The 20,459-nt window shown below is 39.1% G+C and overlaps 2 protein-coding genes across 2 annotated transcripts in view; one reads left to right on the top strand and one right to left on the bottom strand.

Annotated features, from left to right (window-relative positions):
• The window catches only part of Dfd (homeotic protein deformed), a 44,946-nt gene extending 34,761 nt beyond the window's left edge, over positions 1-10,185 (bottom strand). The window contains 1 exon segment of the mRNA XM_019046868.2: positions 9,542-10,185. The gene's annotated coding sequence lies outside the window, so the exon portion shown is untranslated.
• A 2,327-nt stretch (positions 10,186-12,512) lies between these two features.
• On the top strand, positions 12,513-20,210 carry LOC109037420 (uncharacterized). The gene is made up of 2 exons (XM_072303217.1): positions 12,513-12,728; positions 19,371-20,210. The coding sequence occupies exons 1-2, from the start codon at positions 12,572-12,574 to the stop codon at positions 19,919-19,921; spliced, it is 708 nt and encodes a 235-aa protein (XP_072159318.1). The 5' UTR covers positions 12,513-12,571; the 3' UTR covers positions 19,922-20,210.
• Positions 20,211-20,459: the final 249 nt, after the last annotated feature.

The following is a 20,459-nucleotide window of genomic DNA, read 5'->3' as shown; positions in this document are numbered from 1 at the left end:
TGTTCGCTGATTTTGAATAAAAAATTAGTGTGAATTTCATTACGCGAATCAATCACCAACGAAGTCTCGTAGCTTCGTCAGGAATTTTGAAAAGAAAGCCGAGGCTTATCTTTCTCCCAAAAAACCCAGGTGAAATTCGCATCGTGAGGGCGGAACGACTCTGCCAAAAGAGTTAGTTTTGCTTCATACTCATTTTACTCCAGTTTTTTTACGGAAAATAGGCTTCAGATTGAAAAGCACTTCATGAATTTTACACCAAAATTTCAGACAACACAAAATGAAACATTTTTTGATAGTATTATTCACCTCTACCATCCAACGTTCTCCAAACCGTAATTCCCATACCCACACTCTTAACAGACCTAATTTTAAACCCATCCGCAGAGGGAAGGAACCTCTTGCAATATGATATTCAAGCTTGTAATGGGGTGAAGAAATATATGCGTTGCTTTAAGCATTATGTGCGTTGATTTGAGCATTATGTGCGTTGCATTGAGCATTATGTGTGTTGCTCTGAGCATTATGTGCGTTGCTTTGAGCATTTGATTGCAGTGTGTACCGAATTTTGAAAACGTAGATATCTGTATATCTGCGTTATTCCATCTTAGTTCGCATGATGTTTTGAATATTTAAGGGTTGAAAATAATTATTTCTTCTTCGAATTTCCTCTAACCAGCTGCACTCGTAAAAATGATCTGTTGTGTATTTACGACCCTTGCATTCCCAGAGTGAGGATGTTACTGAATATAATACCAGAGTTACTGAATAATGATAAATCCGTTTGTATCCTAGAATAATACATTGATAACAAGCAATAGCTCCTTAATAGTTGCCTGTGTGAGTATAACTAACACTCTTGAGCATCCAGTGGCGTTTTCTAGCTTAGAGGAAAACTTGCAAGAAGGGGAATGAACACGAGGGTGGAATGATGGCTACGCACATTGCTACTTCGCCTTCAATTTTTGAGGTAGGCCAAAAAACATCCGTCGTGCAGCAATAGCTATCTATTCAAGCATTGCAATCTTTCATCGTCTAAAAATTAAGCCTTGCAGTCATTAGTAATAATAATTTCCACGATTGATGATAGATATATATTCTTCCTATATAAAAAAAAAGCTAAGCAAAATTTTAGGTGTATGTACGATGCTATACTTTGTTCTTGTTATTGTGGTTGATTTACTAGCATATCAGAAAACGTCACTGGAAAAGGCAAGATGACGTCATCGGGAAATACCTTTGATGAGTCATCATGACTATTTCCATTTTATCAAGGTTCCTGTCTCACGTCATCCTGTCTTTCTGAGAGGATTTTTTTGTAAAAGATGCAAACTATCATCCCAGAGCCACCAAAAATCTTTCACAGCTTAAGATAAATACATAAATAAAAGTCACTCCTACAACGCACTCTGGTGTTCAACGACACCCAAACGCCACATATGCTTGTCTCTCCAGACGTTATCGGGCAACAGACACCGTAACGTCTCTTCGTCAACGCTCTGCCGTCATCCCTTCACGGGACGTCCCTGTCACGTTTTCCCAGTGTTTCCCTTTTTCAGAGTTTAAGCTCTCCTAAATCTCATGCACAACTTCACCGAGGCATCTAATTGAAAGTTCATCAGGGTGTTATGAATTGTGATTCAAGATAAACCAGCAAATGGAATTCCCCATACACTTCAAGCACCCAGCTTGCTCAGCACGTAGAAACGAGGAATTCATTGATCATTAGCTCCTCGGCGGTTTTAACGTTGCCAGCTTACGTGGCGTCGTGATCTCAACTCTGAGTACTCTGATGAAGTAAAACATGTCAAGGTCAAGTGATCAGTGCGCCATGGCGAGAAAAGTCGTTGCTCCTCTAACATAAGGGCGTATCTCACTTCTCACATGAGCCCTGTTCTCCATACGACTCCATACTGTCAGGGGGTCATATGGAGATAGAGATACGCCCTTACGTCAGAGCATCGAGAAAAGCGGGGGTGGGACCATGCACGTGACGTGGTCTCTGGACTCCACACGGCGTCGTGACGTTGTCAGATTCCATTAGTGTGTCTTGCAAAGGATACGTGTATAGCTGTACACGAGAATAATCCGTGCTGCTGATTTGGATTCGGATGATGTAGCACGATGCTGCCATGCTAAGAAAGAACGCCGTATGATCATTCAAACGTTCCCAAATTTCCTTCGATAAAAACTTAATTTGCTGGAAAAATTGGGAATATTTTTACCCGAAATGTTCCCACAATTTCGCACTTAATTTTATCTAAAGTAACTGAAAATAACAAGGAGCAATACGCATAAATTTCGTCAAAATTAGAAGTTACATGAAAGAGAATAATTTGGCAACTCTCGAATGTTAATACGGCGTTTTTCCTTAGCACAATGGAATGGCAAGTGTACCGGGGGCTAAGATTTATCGCCCCCCCCCTTTGATTTTAGCAGAGTAGTAGGAAGAGGGATCTCAAAAATGAAGCTTCCCTCTTTGGAGTCGTACAAATCGTCTGAAATAACGTAACTCCATTCAAAGGCTGCATTGGCCTAGGCAATTCAATTTTTTACAGGTGCATAGTTTCATAGATTTCTTTAATTTTTGCGTAAGATCAAAAGGAAAATCAACACAATTTTCAGCCAGAAATGTCCAAGATATTCCAGATAAAAATGAAATTCACGAGAGGAAATTTGTCAGCATTTAAATGAAGTTAGGTTTTTTCGTGGAAGAAACGACGAAATGAGGGGCTTGGAGGACAAAGCGCATAAGTGCAATTTTTGAAAAAAAATATTGTGTATTATAATGATTTCAACTGAATCTAATTTTTAATTACATTCTATGAAAAATTCACATCCGAACTCCAATTTTTAAGCATGAAAAGATTAGTTTAAAGTTTCCTGCCGGCTCCATGAAATGTTGAAACTTTAAACACGTAGCTCTCGAAATGGCAAAAACTGCACTTACGTATTTTGTTCTCCAAGCCCCTCAAATCTACTTTACTTTACTACCTTTCGTATGAACAAAACCAGTCATTTTCTGTGAAGGGGGCACTAAGAGGCACCCCACAAAAATATATCTGGGAGATTTCGCCCAACCAATGAGCGGATTATTGACATTGGTAGACAAAGCGATAGACAAAAAAGGCAAGGGAAAAAATCGAGCTATCTTGTTGGCTCGAACGGGTGGTTGTGACAGACTGGGATAGGAAATGTTGGACTAACCACAAGGTGATTCGTGAGGTGCCGTTATAATTAGTTTATCCTTTACCTTCTTTTTGTCTATTGCAACCATCCGCTTCCTCCAATATGATTGCTTCATGTCTCCCTTGTCAATCGCTTTGTCTACCGATTTCAATAATCAGCCCGCTATTCTGGTGAGAGCTCGCGGGACTCCAAGGAAAATTTGTCAACTTGTCTGGAGCAAGCTTTTCAAGCCTTTGCAAGGAGATGTTACTCTTGCGTGATTTGTGAGGTCAATTTGTATAAAGTTACGTACATCAAATTTGTGCATCAAGTACAATTATAAGCAGCTAAGAATGTCCCAATAAGCGTGTCGAGTATTTTATTCTCCAAAAGTGGGGCTGAATTACGATGTTTTCGTGTGAGGCAAATTATATTAAAATATCAGAGGTGAAATTTACTTCAGTCATGGGAAGCTGATTTATTACCACCGTAATAAAAATAAAACATTAGCTCAAAAAATAACCTCAGAGCGAAAATTATGGTTGAAGCTGCACCGATTAATTTCTCCGAAAAAAGTGATGTTGCTTGATTTGAGCGTCGCTTTGATTCTCATAAGTAGTAAACAAATACCAAAAACTTCAGTTACATTCTGGGTGTCAAAAATGTGTCTAGTCATAGATGTTCGCTTGACTGCATGCACTTACAATATGTTAAGTTTAAATATTAGAAAAGCAAACTTAACTGTGATGGCAGTCAAACCAGCATTTACGGTTCACTAGACACATTTTTGCACCCTAAAAGATATTTCAGCATATTATTTGTTTTATCGGTGAAATGTTTACCCATATTTGGTTCATAATCACTTGGGTGCTCAATGATCAAATTTGGAACAAGCATGAAAGTCGTTTAAGTGTTAATTTTATTACGATATCTGAATTGAGGGTTTGAGGAACATTTAAGACTTAAAGTATAAGTGTGGTTGATAAATTTCTTTTAATCTTCACGTTTATCGCGGTCATTCCAACATAAACTTTTTCCAATTATTTTGGTGATTTCTACGACCTAGCTTAACATTTTGTATTTTTCTTGATTAGTTCTATAGGTGAATCAGGGTCAGAAAAATTTAAATTATACTGACTAAAAATTTGTCGAGTTCATTATGACGGTGGATTCGTTCGTAACCTAAATTTTATAGCATCAAGGACATTCAATTAACTTTAAATGTATGTAAAATTATTTTGCTGTAATTATTATAGGGATCAAAAGTCATTATTGACTTCATTTCAATCGAGAATTTGTATGCAAATTTTTTATTACTTCATCTGAAAGTGCTTAAAGTGCTGATTTCACAATATTTTTTATAATTTTTCTCTGATACCGAAAAAAGCATAAAAATAGATTCAAAAGCAAAAATGCAAGGCCTAGTGACGTCATCTGGCGGCATTTTCCATTTAAACACATATATTTTAGCAGATTAGATTATTTTGTCATATCTTCTCCAATAATTGCTCAATTCATGAACCAAGGGTGTCCTCCTGTTCAGTTCACTCAGTAGTTTCCGCTTAGTTACGAAATTCATCAAATTTAGACACCTGCAAATTCTCTATTGACATGCTACAGTTAATTCGTTTAAAAGTCATCACTATTCTTGGCAACAGCTCGCTAAAAGTCTTTGAATGGAGTGAGACTGGCAATCAGCGCTAGAATCACTCGATGGAGTATGATGATTAGTTATGATCCGCCGTGTTGTAACAAACATCTGTCAAAAGACAATTTAAAATTAATGACCCGCGACTTGGAGAGGAGGATAAGACGCTGGAGTGTCGTCTTTCTCGGTGATGAAAGAATTTCTGCTCGGCATGGAATCCGCAGAGACCTCAACACAGAACTTTTGAACTTGAACATTTTTAGGGCCCTAGGTAACTGACGATGACAGTGCTCTTGTAGACGTTGAAGACAAATAGTCAAATCGGGCATTTAGGCATAGTCAAATATTCTTACTTAGATTGAAATGTTGATGTTTTACCCTAATTTTAGAAAAAATAATTCGTTGCTCCTGTAAGAAAGAATTCTCTGTAAAAAAAAAATGCAGCGTACAATGGTATTTTAAACGATTTTTAGATCCTGAATGCACATTTATCATGAAATTTTCAGCACGTCATAAAAATTAGAATTTTTAAAATGTTAACATTTAAATGTACTAATAAAGGCATTTAAAAAGGAAGGAACAAGGAGAGTTCGCGGATTTGAAGAGTTATTTTTTCCAAAATATTGAAAACCCGTGAACTCCTCGCCATAAATTTACAGAATTCCGTAAATTGTCAAAATCTGAATACCGGCCTAGGCATTTGATGAAATGCCTGATTTGACTAATTGCCTTCGACATAGATGCTATTGTATAAATGAACAAATTTAAATGAAAAATCACTGCTTGGAGGAGCTATTGTGCCAAACAAAGATATTTTCTCTGTGGTTAAGGTAAAAGTTGTTGTAGGATTTTTCTCCCTACTGAAGGGGATCCTAAAAACAGAGTTTCTCGTTAGAAGTCTTCCAGAGAGCTTTCCGGTATACTTAAGTCTCCACTTGGAATTTCCTGGTAAAGCAAAGAGCTCAGCTCAGATTTTTTTTTTCTAAAATAAGGTCCACTACACAGAGAGTATACCCTCTATTATTAATTAACTTCAGAGCACATTTTGATAGAAAAAGTATCGCTGTTGACAGTATAATTTGAAAAGAAAGTTCAGTCACGAGGAGTTTCTTAGCGGGAAACAAGTAAAAAGTAAAAAAGGCGTATGTGATTTAAAAACCTCTCAATATGTAAGTATCCTTGGTACTTGTTTGGGGGAGAAATATGATGACTGTGCCTAGTTAAAAGTCCACCTGATTTTGGACCTGAGTAGACTTTTGGGTGACAGCAATCAAAATTGTGATAATATTTACTGCACTGTGGTATAACGGTTGCAGAGTAATTATGGTAATTGCTGTCAGAAATATCATTACAGGCATGCAAAAACCGCAACCTGGGTCCCAAATCAGTCCTTTTACCGTAGAATTATTTCTGTGCATGCGGACGTGGAGAGATGAAATGTACTGAATGCTGCATGATGTTCCGTATAAAAAGTTTAAAAAATTAGGTAAATCTTTCTATCCTGTTTGAAATTAAAATCGTGATCCCGATTTTTTTCAAAGTTTCTTAAATATTATTACGAGAATTTGGACCTGCTCTGAGGTGTTTTATAATGGCCTAAGTTGAGAACAGCTCATTAAATATTTCCGATATACTCTAGATAAATTTTGTACACCACAATCAAATTAATCAAGAGTGTTTTCTTTGAATTGGAATAAAATTGAATTCTTTTAAAGTGCAACTTTTCTCAGAAATTCAACATTTTACCCTCAGTTTAATCCCTTGCGATTGAGATGCAATTTACGTTGTCATCGTCTACTCAGGGCGGAAAATGTTGATAATTTTTGTTTACCTACTCGATGTCAACGAGTTTTTAAGTATGCAATAATATTGTATACATATAACCATAGTGTAACCATAAACTTATATAGCGATGGCTGAAGTAAAATGGCAGATCTCTAATTGCGACGTTGTAAGTTTTTGCTCGTGCTTCATTCTCTTGAAAAGAAACAAACCAAAATATATATTTTGAATTTTTGTGCATAATCGAGTGTTGCGGTGAAAAACTCTGAAAAATTATTAAAAAAACCTTTCGGCGCATGTTCTGTAAGAAAACAGAATAAGATCAATTATTTGAAACGACGAAAAGTGATCTTAGGTTTTCTTTATTTCAGCCATCGATATTTCGTTTGCTGTGTTTTAAAAGTTCCGCTCATATTTAAATTGAAGAAGTTACCCATCCTACAGCCTTACAGTCTCAAGTAAAAAAATTGTGTAAATAATTTCGATTATCCTGCGATAATACTGTAAAGGAAATACAACAGGAATTTTGCAACGCAATGCGCAAGATACAAAACCAAAACTGGCGATCTTTTGAGTTCCACCTTTAAAAGCTATATAAAATATTCAACCTCCCTGAACAGAACATCATGTTGTGAAACAATCATTATACTGGGTTAGGTTCTGTGTCTCAAACTGCATAATAATTTGTCCACCAGCAGCTTTTTCTATCGAAAAAAACTGTTTCAAGACGTTGGGTGTGTGAAGGTGAAACGCACATTCTTTATCACTTATTTGCCTTCACTTTGCGTGGGCTACACAACAACAACACGGCTGGATTGTTCAATGGCGTGGCGTGCTATGCAATACATCGATTGCTCGGCCATTTAAACCTATGGAAAAGTATCGATAAACACGGTGTTCGCAGTGAGCACCTTAATAATCGATTATTTACCACAGCTTCTAATGGAGAAATATCGATGGATCGCAAAGCACGCCACGCCACTAGGATTGTTATCCATTCACTCAGTGACCCCACCTTTTAAAATGTGTTATCAAAACGTTCCTTCAACTTTATTCATTTTCAAAAATTGTGACATATAGGTGCGCCTTTTACTTCTGAGTTGTGAGAGATTAGATTCTGTAAATGTTTTATTCTTCGATCAAAGTGAAGCAATTTTAGACACGTCCCACGCACTGACAGTTTGCTTTTTGCCTATCGCGTAGCTCTACGAATTGCAGGGTATTGATATGAGTATGTGAAGGCGAGAGGGTATTTTCAGACGTAAATCCTGCGATTTTCGATCCATTTTTTCCTCGATGGCAAGCTTTTGATACAGTAGTCCCCTTCACACACCAATTAATTATTGCAAATTTTCGGGCGATTTGGATGGTGCTACGGTCACGCAGCAGCAGCTTAAACTGTGTTTTAAGCTGTTGAACAATTTTGAACTTGTGAATACGTCATTCTTACTTGCATTCCATATTTAAATTTTGCTCTCGTACAATTTCATGTCGAATTACACTGGACTAAGTAAAACTTAGACATGGTATTTGAATGCTGTGTTGATTTTGATACGGTTTGCGGTGAATTAAGCGCTGTAAACAATGGAGAGACTGAAAAATTTCCTCCGATTGCGACGTTGGTGTCCATCTTTCATATTTTATTAAAGTTCTCCATAAAAACTAGCAGGCATTTTCTCTTGACATTGTCAACCGAAGCCCGGGGTTATTTTGTATTCTACTGTCCTCATTAACCAAACTTTTAGGTTGAAATTTCTCTCTTTATATGCTTCAATAAATTAAGGCTCTTGAGCAAGATCTTTTTTTTTTTTTCATTACGCATGCGTGTCATGCTCTCAAAGGAAAATCCACTATTTACAGTATCAGTATAATCAGCTGCCGTGCCAAGGAAAAACGCCGTATGAAAATTCGAGAGTTGCCAAATTTCCTCCCATAAATCCTCTTAAAAATTGGTGAAAAATATTAAAACATTTTTCTGAAAACTCGTCATTTGTGAGAGAAATTTGGCAACGCCTGAAGGCTCATACGGCGTTCTTCCTTCAGCACGTCAGAATGGTGCGACCACCGGCCAGGTTGGTATACAGTCAGACTCTAGGTCAAAAGGTCTCGACTTCGAATCTCGGTAACAGTGACGAATTTTCACAGAACTGACGAGTGGATCTGATAAAACGCACTCCACTCGGCCTTAATCTCTGAAAATTTGAAAGACCTAGAGTATTAATGTGTCTGTTCCCCTGATTTCTACGGTTTTTTCAGTAACCGAGTGACTCAGCGGGTGCTATACATCTGATAGCGTCCACTGGATCACCAAGTATAAGTTTTTTGTCGGCCCATGAACAGAATATCCCAGCTTCGATTCTTGGCCTCGGCCAATACGGAGACAAATCTATGGCTTTATAAACCAATTAGTGGTTCATATGAAACACCACTAAAAGTGGTGTATGAACTATAATGATCCTCGATCTGTCAACAACTATACTAAGGTATAAATATCATACTTACTGTGTATACACCATCACTGAGGTATATAAGTGCTATTACCACTATCGGTTGTGTTCCATTTGAACCACTGTTTGGTTCATAAGCCACATATCTTTCTCAGTAAGGCGACTTAAATTTGATGGTATCAGAAAACGGTTGCCTGCGGGGCTGATTGCACAGCACAGTAAGGACTACGGGATACGGGTCTTTAACTGAAAAAGCGCATAGAATTGCCCCTTGTGATATTTGAAGTAATGAAAAAACCTCAATACCAATAGTAATTAGTCCTATTTACGCAAAAGAAATTTATCTGCCAGGGGCCTAATAGTTAGATACGTTTCTTTCGTAAAAATATGTCCAATTACTATTACAATCTCAGATAGCGCTGTCGCTGTGTGCATCTATATGCAGCACTGAATACGATACTATATAACAAGTGAAAATACATGTTAAGGGAATCTTTACCTTCGTTACGTCATTATTCGACTGATTTTGAGTAGACACAAGGCACTTGTCGGAGAGTAACCGTAATCCAATTCCTTTAAAACGCGCGCTGCTGTGGAAAAAAGTCACCACTACTACAAAATTCACCACTGACACGTAGAAAAAAAAAAACCACGCAAGAGAACAAGGTTATGCCAGTCGTGGTAAAGAAACACACTCAAGGTTGCACGTGGGATTTCCGACGGAATCCCGAAGGAAAAACACCGCACAAACAAGTAACAAAACCGTCGCACAAACAACAATTCGCCAGCGCCAAAAACCAGGGCAAAATCCGAGGATTTCGCGAAAAAATCCCGAAAAACGTCCCGTAAAAATGCCCGATGCTCGCACGCCACTTGACACTAAAACCCCCGGGATGGGTAACCGCTGCGAGTCCGCCCGCCGAGCGAGAGGCCCCGCCCCTCGGGGGTCACGTGACCGGGCCTCGGCCAATCGGGGGCCTCGCGGAGCCGGCGACGCGATGCCATGATACTCGGCTTGAGCCCGTCTCGTCGTGGATAAACAAATACGGGCCACTCACAAAGGGGATTCCGCGCTGGGCTCGGTTGCGCTGGGAAAGACGTGGCAACTATGATCGAATTTCCTATGGATGATTTAAAGTGATTTTAATGCGGAAATCATTTGAATTATGCCCTTATCATGCACTATGAGTGTTATATTTTCTCTTCTTCTTTTTTGTTTTCTTTTTTTTGTTTTCTTTTTTTGTTTTGTTTTTTTTTTTGTTTACTTTTTTTGTTTTCTTTTTTTGTTTTCTTTTTTGTTTTCTATTTTTGGTTTTCTTTTTTTGTTTTCTTTTTGTATTCCCTTAATACAGTACTATTGGATATTTGTATCTCCGCGGATTTTTGGCGATTTATTGATTTTAGAAAATTTGGTAGGTAATTGAATTTCATTGATGCATATTTTTAAGAAAATTAACCGACAGCCTCTCTTGAAATTTTCGGTGAATATCCTTCAAATTAACAATTGGGAGCGATTTGATTAGGATGATTACTTGCATTAGTCGCAGGATTATTATGTGCGGTTTTTTTTAATCCGTTCAATTGCAATTCTTTGCACAGCAAATATCATCGAGGACAGCCTTGATCACTAAGGACTCCTTGAACTGTACATTGCTTTTGAATCATTTAGACTGAAAATAAAAATTAAGATCAGTCCATGCAGACACCATTAAGTGCTCAAAAGTTTCAAAAGCCAGTGTATAGGTGACAAAATGAAATAGCGCAAAACTCTCTGCGTTCTTATTTATGGTAAAATTTATTGATACAACTATATTAACTCCATTCTCGTGCGTGTGGTATCACAAACTTTTGAAGGCAAACTTAGGAATTGACAACTATGCCGAGGTATACAACACTATTTGCAAAGTACAGTCAATTCCTAGGTTTTTAATTCACTCCGTTTCACAAAACTGATCATTTGTGGTGCAATTGTTTCGTAAGAGCTATATCTAAGAGGATACTAAGTAAGAATGTTTGCATCTAGAGACAAAACAATTCAGAGTTAATGGTTAAGCTCTCAAAAAGCAACTTGAGCGATAACATTATTGCGAGATACCCCGATTTTATACGACACGGTTTATTTTATTCAGATATAGTCACTAATTTTTTTATTATTTTTTTTATTTTATTGTATTTTTATTTTAAAGTTCAGGGTTGACGCAAAAAGAAGAAGACAAAAACCCGCAGGTCAATCACGCCTAATTCTAATAGCGCATCGACAAACAGGAACACAAATAAAATTGTGTATACCACATATTTAAAAACGACATCATGACAACACCACAGGTATTCCTGAGAGATTCGCTTTTTTTGGCCAGGATATTTGGAAGGGGGAGGGGGGATCAATTGTAACATTTGTATCACAATAAAAATTAGTTGAATGTTAGTTATTCTAGTATAATCTCCATCATGATGCAAAAAAAACAAAAAAAATTATTGCCATTCACCCCTCTTCATGGGTCATTGTATCGTTTGTCAAAGTTTTCTATATTTAAGTCACACATATTTTATTCTGATGTACCGATTTTTTTAAAGCATTATTATCAGAGAGTAATAACTTAATCCTCGGAGAATATTTCACACATACTGCACTTTTTCTATGAAGACGTGAAAGTATCACATAAGGCATTTCCAGCTGGGGAAATTAGATCATATATTGGAGGGAAACCATCGAAGATGCAAAGAAATTTACGTATTTCTGAGGGTAAGAACAAAAAAACTCAGTTCTCATTTTATGCGTGAAATGCGATGAAATGGTTAGTTTCTCACCGCGTTTATAAGTAATATTTACAGTCTATACTTGAGGCGTTTAGAACTATAACTGGCAATCTCCACTGCCCTGTCTAAAAATTGTGCGATATTGGAGGAACGAAAAAGCCTCTATGTTCATTTTTTCTTGTGAATTTTCTGTTCTCAATCGAGAAAATTTGGAAAAATGTTAAACACAGCTAAAAGTTTTGGTTGCGCCTCACAGAAAATTAATATGATTACACACTTTAGACAAGGTAATGGAGATTGCTGGTTTTGGTTCCAGATGCCTCAATTTAATCAACAACTTATTTTATAAAAATAATAATAATAAAAATAAATGAGCCGGACACTTAAACGTGACGCAATTTAAAATAGCATAAATTTCGAGTTTTTTGGGTTCGCTGTAAATAAAAAATGTAACGGAAAAAAATAATTCAAAGCTTGATGATAGACTGGAAAAAAAGTAGCTTGGATCTAGAGTGCAGACTCGTAATAACATTGACAAAAAAATACTCTGGATTCAATCCAATTTTTCCTTGAATCGAAGAGTCAAGCCTCTTGATTTAGATGGATTTCCTTCTGACTCAAGCAAAAAATCTGATTGAATCAAGAGTATTGTTTCTTGTCCATGTTTTTAAGAGTCTGCACTCTAGATCCAAAGCTACTTTTTTTTCCAGTGTGTTCCCGCCATTAAGACTTATCAGCTGGGACGGCCTGGGCCACGGTGGAAGGGGTTACCATGGAACTGGAAGTTTTTAGTTTTGGTCTTAACTTTCTCAGTCAGAGAAAAAAAGTTGTAGAAGAAAAAGTTTGGTTTTCTGTCGATCCTGTCTTTATCCCTGTCTTTATCGCTGTCTTTATCCCTGTCTTTATAAAGCCTTTATCCCTTCTACAAAGTGAGTTATTCTTGATATTATTCATGGTCCTCCGAGCCGGATATATAAAACTTCTGAAAAACTTAGAAACGTTGTAGCAGCCACCCAGGTCCTAACCTCCAAGCTCTCGTCCCAACAAGTTACCAACAGAAGTCCTAATTTGACCCAGTCCTGCAGAGACGCAGCCACCCAGCCCCAGTGCTCCATCCAACGATCCTGAGAGAATCCTGTATCGTTCCATCCATTTTTCCTGGTGAATTCTATCCATTCTCCCTTCCTCCCTTTCCGTGTTTTTTCCTAACCTCGAAAAATAACCTCAATTGCTAATCCATCATTTCAATGGAAAATTATAAGAATTTTTCATTCTATTCACCCTTAAAAGCTTAGAAAAGCTTAATACAGCTGTTTACTTTTCATATTTAATTCAAAAATAACCTATATCGAATCTTCGCATAATTGGGTCAATTCACAATATCAGCTGTTTTAGAAAACAGGTTGTGAAACTGTATAACTTATAAAAAAAAAAAAAAATTCTTTTTCGAGGTTAGAAAATTTGTCCATGTTGCCTTCTTCTCCAGCATCTAATGTTAGTTTAACTCCAAGTGAACAGTTACTGATGGACCACAATTACGATAATGGTCTGCGGGAACAATTGAACCGAGTCTTACGTCAGGGTGTAACGGGTGGGGGAAACGATGATGAGGTTAATCGAAATGCCGTATTGAATTCCTTGTCAAATCCGACAACATCACTAAATCAAAATGTAAACAATGGAAACGTCAATGAGAGTGATTATCATACAGCGACTTTAACGTCGCACACATTTCAGCAAAGAGTTTCCGCGCCTCCTTCTCGTCCCCCCTCGGTACATTCGCGGGATTCAAATGATGTTGAAATCAAACTTATACGCCAGAGGAATTTGATCATGAGCGAAGTTAGAACCATTTTGTGGAAGTTAACCGAAATAACTCCGGAAAACATTGATAGTTTTTCATTTTTCATGGAAAGGCTGGAAAAACTCCAGGATGGTTTTGATAGAACTCAGGGTGAAATTCTCTCCACCGATGTGTCAGAGGAGAGTGTGATTAACGCTCAAATGGAATTTTTAGAAATGGTGATGAAAGCTCAATCACTATATCAACATGCCAAAAAATCTTCGAAGGATTCTAATCCGAATTCTACCACATGCTCTAATAATACAAGGTCTCAAGTGAGGCTTCCTAAAATCGTGCTGCCGCGGTTTGATGGTAAAAAATTGTCAGATTGGTCAATTTTCCATAACTTGTTTGAGGTTACAATTCATAAATCTTCCACGCTTAGCAACATTGAAAAGTTCCAATATTTGCTCGCCCAACTGGAAGGCGAACCACTCAATTTAGTTAAAAATTTAGAATTTACTTCTGAAAATTATTTAGTTGCCTGGGATTTATTGGTAGATTATTATCATAATGAGAGACGACAAATAACTTATTACCTTTCAAATTTACTTGATCTCCAAGAGTTAACGGCGTCTAACTTATCTCATTTCTACACCAAAATAAAAGAGAATATGCAAGCGTTGGAGGGTTTAGGGTTGAAACCTGAAACTTATTGTTCATTATTGGTTTTGGTTTTATTACGGAAATTTAATAATTTTCATAAACGACGATTTGAGGATTCTCGGGATGAAAAAACTAAAATGCCAACTGTTGACGAAATTTGCAAATATCTACAAGACGAAATTGCACAAATGTCAGATGGCGAGTCTAATAAATTTCGTTCAAACCAAAAATGCCCAAAACTCTCATCTGCTCCTCCAGTGAGAGCTTTGCAGGTGGGAAAGGGTTCATCATCTCCCTCCCCCCCTCAGTCGGAGGGTAAACAGGGAAACTCTGGGGGAACTACAAAATTACCCCCACCATATTTGCGATGCAAGCTTTGTCCCAAAAGCTCTCATACTCTAGCTCAATGCGAAAAGTTTAAAAATATAACTGCACAGGATCGGCGTGATATTGTGACACAAAATCATCTATGTTACAATTGTTTGAGTACATCTCATGGGGTTAAGGATTGTGAGAGTAAAAAACGATGTCAATCATGTTCGAAAAAACATCATTCTATGCTGCATCTTTCAACTGCAACTGCATTACCCACCCAGATGTATCAACATGAATCGACTCCACAACCTTCCACATCAGCCACCATTGGTTCTGATCAGACGATCCAACCTCAGGGTCAGCGTACCCTCCTTACTGAGAGTCGAAATATGACGTCAGTGTTGCCAACAATAACTGTTTTGTTGACGGCAAAAAATGGCCGCACATTGGTTGCAAAGGCCATCCTAGATAGCGCGGCTGATACGGGCGTTATCAGATCAGAGTGTTGTTCTCTTCTTAGAATTAAACCTAGCCACACTGAAATGAATCTTTCAGGCCTATCTGAAAATCAGGTTGAGTCTAAAGGCATGGCTGAAATCAGCATTTCAACGCCTGATGGACGGTTAGTGGCTCCAAACTATCCTATGATAGTCGTCAAGAAGATAACTGGTCTTCTTCCACCAGTCCCATTAGATAAGGATTTGAGGAAAATTCTGGGACAATACCCATTAGCTGATAAACATTTTGATGTTCCGAGCAAACCTGATCTCATTTTAGCTGTTGACCTCTATGCATTGATTGTCAACGGTCCCCCTCTCCCTCTGGGACCCTCTTTGCCATCAGTAATGTCCACGGTTTTTGGTTATGTTGTTTTGGGAAAAACGTTTTCGACGTTGTCATCGTCTATGGCAAAACCTCCCCTCCCCCCTTCGCAGCACTCATCGGTAGCGCTCCTCCGCTCTGCTCCGGTACGTTCGGCAAGGGTTCTTCTAACATGCAACTGTTCTAGTGGATTGTATTCAAAAGTAGAGCAGTTTTGGGCATTAGAAGAACCAACCCCTTTGAACGGTTTGAAACCGGAGGAAGAATATGCGGAACGGTTGTACACGGAAACTACGGTACAACTCCCAAGTAAAAAATATCAAGTAGATTTGCCATTCCGTCAAAATTCTGGGAATTTGGGCGAATCGTACTCCATCGCGGTTAAAAGGTTTCATCAATTGGAATCGAAATTTCGTAGAAATCCAATCTTAAAGGAAAAATATGTTCAATATATGAAGGATTATGAACAGAACGGTTTTATGCGGGAAGTTCCCCGCCCTCCTGAGGGAACGCCTCATTATTATATGAGCCACCATGGAGTTATAAACGAGTCGTCAAGTAGCACAAAACTTCGAACAGTTTACGACGCAAGTATGAAAACTTCTAATGGAAAATCCTTAAATGATCTATTATTACCTGGTCCTTCATTGTTAGAAGACATTCCTATGCTTTTGTTGAGTTTTCGGCGTTTTCCCACGGTGTTCTCAGGGGACATTAAACAAATGTACCTTCAAATCGAATTAAATCCTAAACATCATCTATTCCAACTAATTGTTTGGAGGCCTGAACCTTATATGCAACTAAAAACTTATGCTTTAGTAACAGTATGTTTTGGGGTAAATTGTTCACCGTTCTTAGCCATACGCACAATAAAACAGATCATAAAGGATCATGGTCATAAATATCCTAGGGCAGCAAAAGCGCTAGCGGACGCGCTTTACATGGACGATTTGGTATATGGTGATAAAACGGATGAGGATACCAAAACTTTGTTAAAAGAAGTCATCCTTCTTTTGGCTGAAGGGGGTTTTTTCATGAGAAAATGGACTTCCAATAAATCAGCCATTTTAGCGAATTTTCCTTCAGAAGATTTGGAGGTTCCGAAAAGTGGATTTGACGACCCGGTCTTCAAAATATTAGGGGCATTTTGGGCTTGTGAGAAAGACATTTTCTCTTACAAAATAAAACGAGCAGAGTCCGTTAATACAAAAAGAGGCCTTTTATCATTAATCAGTTCGATTTTTGATCCGTTAGGATTTCTAACACCTGTCATTTTTAAGGCAAAAGCCTTCATGCAGGAACTTTGGTTGATTAGTTTGGGATGGGATGACCCACTCCCCCAGGAACTAATACATCGTTGGGAAAAGTTCGCAGATGAATTGCAATTGTTATCTTCTATAGAGATCCCACGATATATAGAGACCGAAGATAGGCAAGTACAATGTCATATATTTTGCGATGCAAGTGAGCTGGGAATAGCATGCCTGATTTATCTGCGATCTTTCCACCCTTCCACGGATGAATTTGCAAAAATAACTCTCATTGTTGGGAAATCGCGTGTTGCGCCTCTAAAAAAGGTCTCATTACCACGACTTGAATTATGTGCAGCAGCACTGGGTATAAAAGTATTGAAAACATATCTGCCAAAAATAATGGAATATTTTAGTGTAAAAAGAGTCTTCGCTTGGTCAGATTCTACGATAACTTTGGCCTGGATTCAAACTCCTTCATACAAACTAAAAACTTTTGTAGCAAATAGAGTAGCGCTAATCCAAAATTTAACAGAAACAGTGAGATGGGGTCATGTTGAAGGCCGCTTGAATCCGGCAGATGTCGCGTCAAGAGGAATAATGCCTAGTGAATTGAAAGATCACCCTCTGTATTGGAATGGTCCACCTTGGTTAAAAGAAAAGGAAGAACTTTGGCCAGAGCAGTTACGAATACTTCCATCCGATGGAAAATTACCAGAGTTAAAAAAGTTTAACACGGTATTAATAACAGCTCAAGAAGAAAAGATAGAAATTAAATTTCCACAATTTTCTTCATGGAATAAGGTAGTGAGAGCAATTGCTTATGTTTTACGTTTCTTAATACGTCATGACCGTGTCATTAAAAAAGGACCCATTACAGTGGAGGAATTTCTAGTCGCTGAAAATAAAACTCTATTCTTGGTTCAGAAAGAGAGTTTTGGGGGGGACATCGACCGCCTAAAACGAGGTGAAAAATTAACAAATAAATCTAAACCACTCAAACGATTGGCACCATATATTGGCGTGGATGGTTTAATTCATGCTCAGGGTCGATTAACGCATGCCCCTCTCCCAGAATCAGCGCGGTATCCGATAATACTACCATCAAAACACCGCTTAGTGCGCCTTCTGGTTGAAAAATACCATAAGGACAACATGCACGCTCCTCCGCAACTCCTGCAATCTCTGTTACGTCAGAGATTCTGGATAATGGCATCAAGAGGATTGACTCGATCAGTGTTTCAGTCATGTATTTATTGCTTTAAGGTACAACCTAGAAACAAAACTCCTTTAATGGGTGATTTACCAGCTGAAAGAGTTCAGCAGAGTCCCCCATTCCACAGAACGGCATTGGACTTTTGTGGCCATTTCAATGTAAAATTGCATCAGCTTCGGTATGCGATTATTTCTCCAGTCTATGTTTGTGTCTTTGTGTGCATGAGCACCAAGGCAATTCATCTAGAAATGGTCTCAAAATTGAGTACCGATGCGTTCGTCGCTGCGTTACAGCGCTTCGTCAGTAGACGAGGCAAACCGGCATATATTTATTGTGATAATGCTAGCAATTTCCAGGGAGCGGCAAATAGATTTTTAAAATTAATTACGTCAGAGGACCCAAATTTAATATTGTTTTCTCACAATAACAGAGTGGAATTTCGCTTCAATGTACCATTAGGGCCCCATTTGGGGGGTCTGTACGAAGCTGCAGTGAAAAGTTTTAAACTACACCTGAAACGGGTGATAGGTGATAGTGTATTAACTCAAGAGGAGTTTCAAACATTGACAGCCCGTATTGAGGCTATTTTAAATTCGCGTCCTCTCACTCCACTCTCCTCTGACCCACGTGATTATCAGGTTCTCACCCCTGGCCATTTCTTAATTGGTCGGCCATTAGTAGCGTTACCAGAAAGGCAATATGACACGGAAAGTCCACCATTTCTGCATAGGTGGAATTTGGTGGAGTTGTATGCCCAACAATTTTGGCAACGTTGGCACCTTGAGTACCTTCATACACTCCAACCACGAGGGAAGTGGTTGGAACAAGCCGGGAATCTGGAGGAGGGAACATTGGTTCTTCTCCATGATCCTCAAAGCCCCCCCTTAAAATGGACTCGAGGCCGAGTCTTACGTACATTTCCAGGGAAAGATAACAACACAAGAGTAGTAGAAGTCAAAACTCCCAACGGAGTGTACAAAAGACCGGTGGTAAAATTATATGCTCTGCCATTGGGTAGTTCTCAATAGTGAATTTAACCTTCTCGTAACAAATGAAATCTACTCTATGTTCAAGATGAGCAATAACGAGAAGTCTGTATCTACTCACCCATCTCCCACATCGACCAGTGTGTCTTCCCTCCCCTCCGCTCCATCGACCAGTGTGTCTTCCCTCCCCTCCGCTCCATCGACCAGTGTGTCTTCCCTCCCCTCCGCTCCATCGACCAGTGTGTCCTCCCCTCCCTCCGCTCCATCGACCAGTGTGTCTTCCCTCCCTCCGCCCCATCGACCAGTGTGTACTCCCCTCCCGCCCCTCACCGTTTGGATCTCTCCTCCAATTTCCTCTTACAAGCAACATTGCAATTCGATCAATGGTTCTACGGGAACCAGGTTGCAGTTATCTCACATCTCCAAAGGGAGAAAGATAAGGAGACTTCAAACAAACAGTTGTGATTGTTGCTCTATCCTTTACATGTATCCCGTTCCCTTCCCTTACCCCCCCTTTTTTTCTGTGTTCACAGTGACTGAGCAACAGAACTCAAGGAAACCGCCATTGCGGACCACCATTACCAAAATTTTGGAAAAAAACACTTGCGATATCCTCGACCATCCTTTGCGGCCACCGTTCGTAAAGTGTACAAATGGTCACTATGTATGCGGATCATGTCGTCCACAGTTGACGAATGACGAATGTCCTTACTGTAGAGTACCATTGTCAACGGTTATAAAGGATCGTATTTTGGACGAGATTTTCTTTGCTGTTCATCCAACTTTTGGTTCAGATGACCCAGAACCACCATTAGGCCGGGGGGCCAACCGGTCATTGAGTGCAACCGCTGGACCCTCAAGACTGCCAAGGGGCAGGGGATATCTCCTCTCCCAGTTGGGACAGGTAGACTCTTCTCCACCACTTCCAGGACGGGGGAGACAATTAGGCCAATCTCCAAGTCAGAATCTCCAACGGACAATTGGGAGAAGTCTGATTGAAGCAGCATTCGAGGAGTCGCTGTGGAACACATTGGATATTGACGACGCCGGGAATTTATTTGCACGAGTTCCAGTGCGTAGATGAGTAGTGGTTCGGGACCCCTGCCTCCGGGGCTCGGGTTGTCTCAGCTGCGTCAGTAGGGCGGGTCATCCTACTCGTCTTGATCCCTTCGGGGTTCAAGGCGGGCCGGGATGTTCCCGCCATTAAGACTTATCAGCTGGGACGGCCTGGGCCACGGTGGAAGGGGTTACCATGGAACTGGAAGTTTTTAGTTTTGGTCTTAACTTTCTCAGTCAGAGAAAACAAGTTGTAGAAGAAAAAGTTTGGTTTTCTGTCGATCCTGTCTTTATCCCTGTCTTTATCCCTGTCTTTATAAAGCCTTTATCCCTTCTACAAAGTGAGTTATTCTTGATATTATTCACAGTGTACACTTGTACTTTTATTGAAACGTCACATTGTTTTGAAGGGAGCGCCACCAGGGCACTCAAAAAATCGCTGAAACGTAAAAAGTCATTTTGGACAACCCTCCGCCTCACAAAAGAAAGGGCGGGCGAAGAGAAGAGGAAAAAATTAACCCAACTCAATGATTGAACTGCGGAATGGGACGCTCGTCGTCGGGAAG

The sequence above is a fragment of the Bemisia tabaci genome, chromosome 8 (assembly GCF_918797505.1).
Source record: "Bemisia tabaci chromosome 8, PGI_BMITA_v3".
Taxonomy (NCBI): domain Eukaryota; kingdom Metazoa; phylum Arthropoda; class Insecta; order Hemiptera; family Aleyrodidae; genus Bemisia; species Bemisia tabaci.
This window is presented reverse-complemented; position numbering and strand designations above follow the sequence as displayed.

Bases quoted from the DNA above. Each gene is read 5' to 3' on its own strand.
- LOC109037420 (XM_072303217.1), top strand. From the start codon at position 12,572: ATGGAACTGGAAGTTTTTAGTTTTGGTCTTAACTTTCTCAGTCAGAGA. The intron at 12,729-19,370 runs GTGAGTTATTCT...CTGTGTTCACAG, and splicing joins GCCTTTATCCCTTCTACAAA to TGACTGAGCAACAGAACTCA.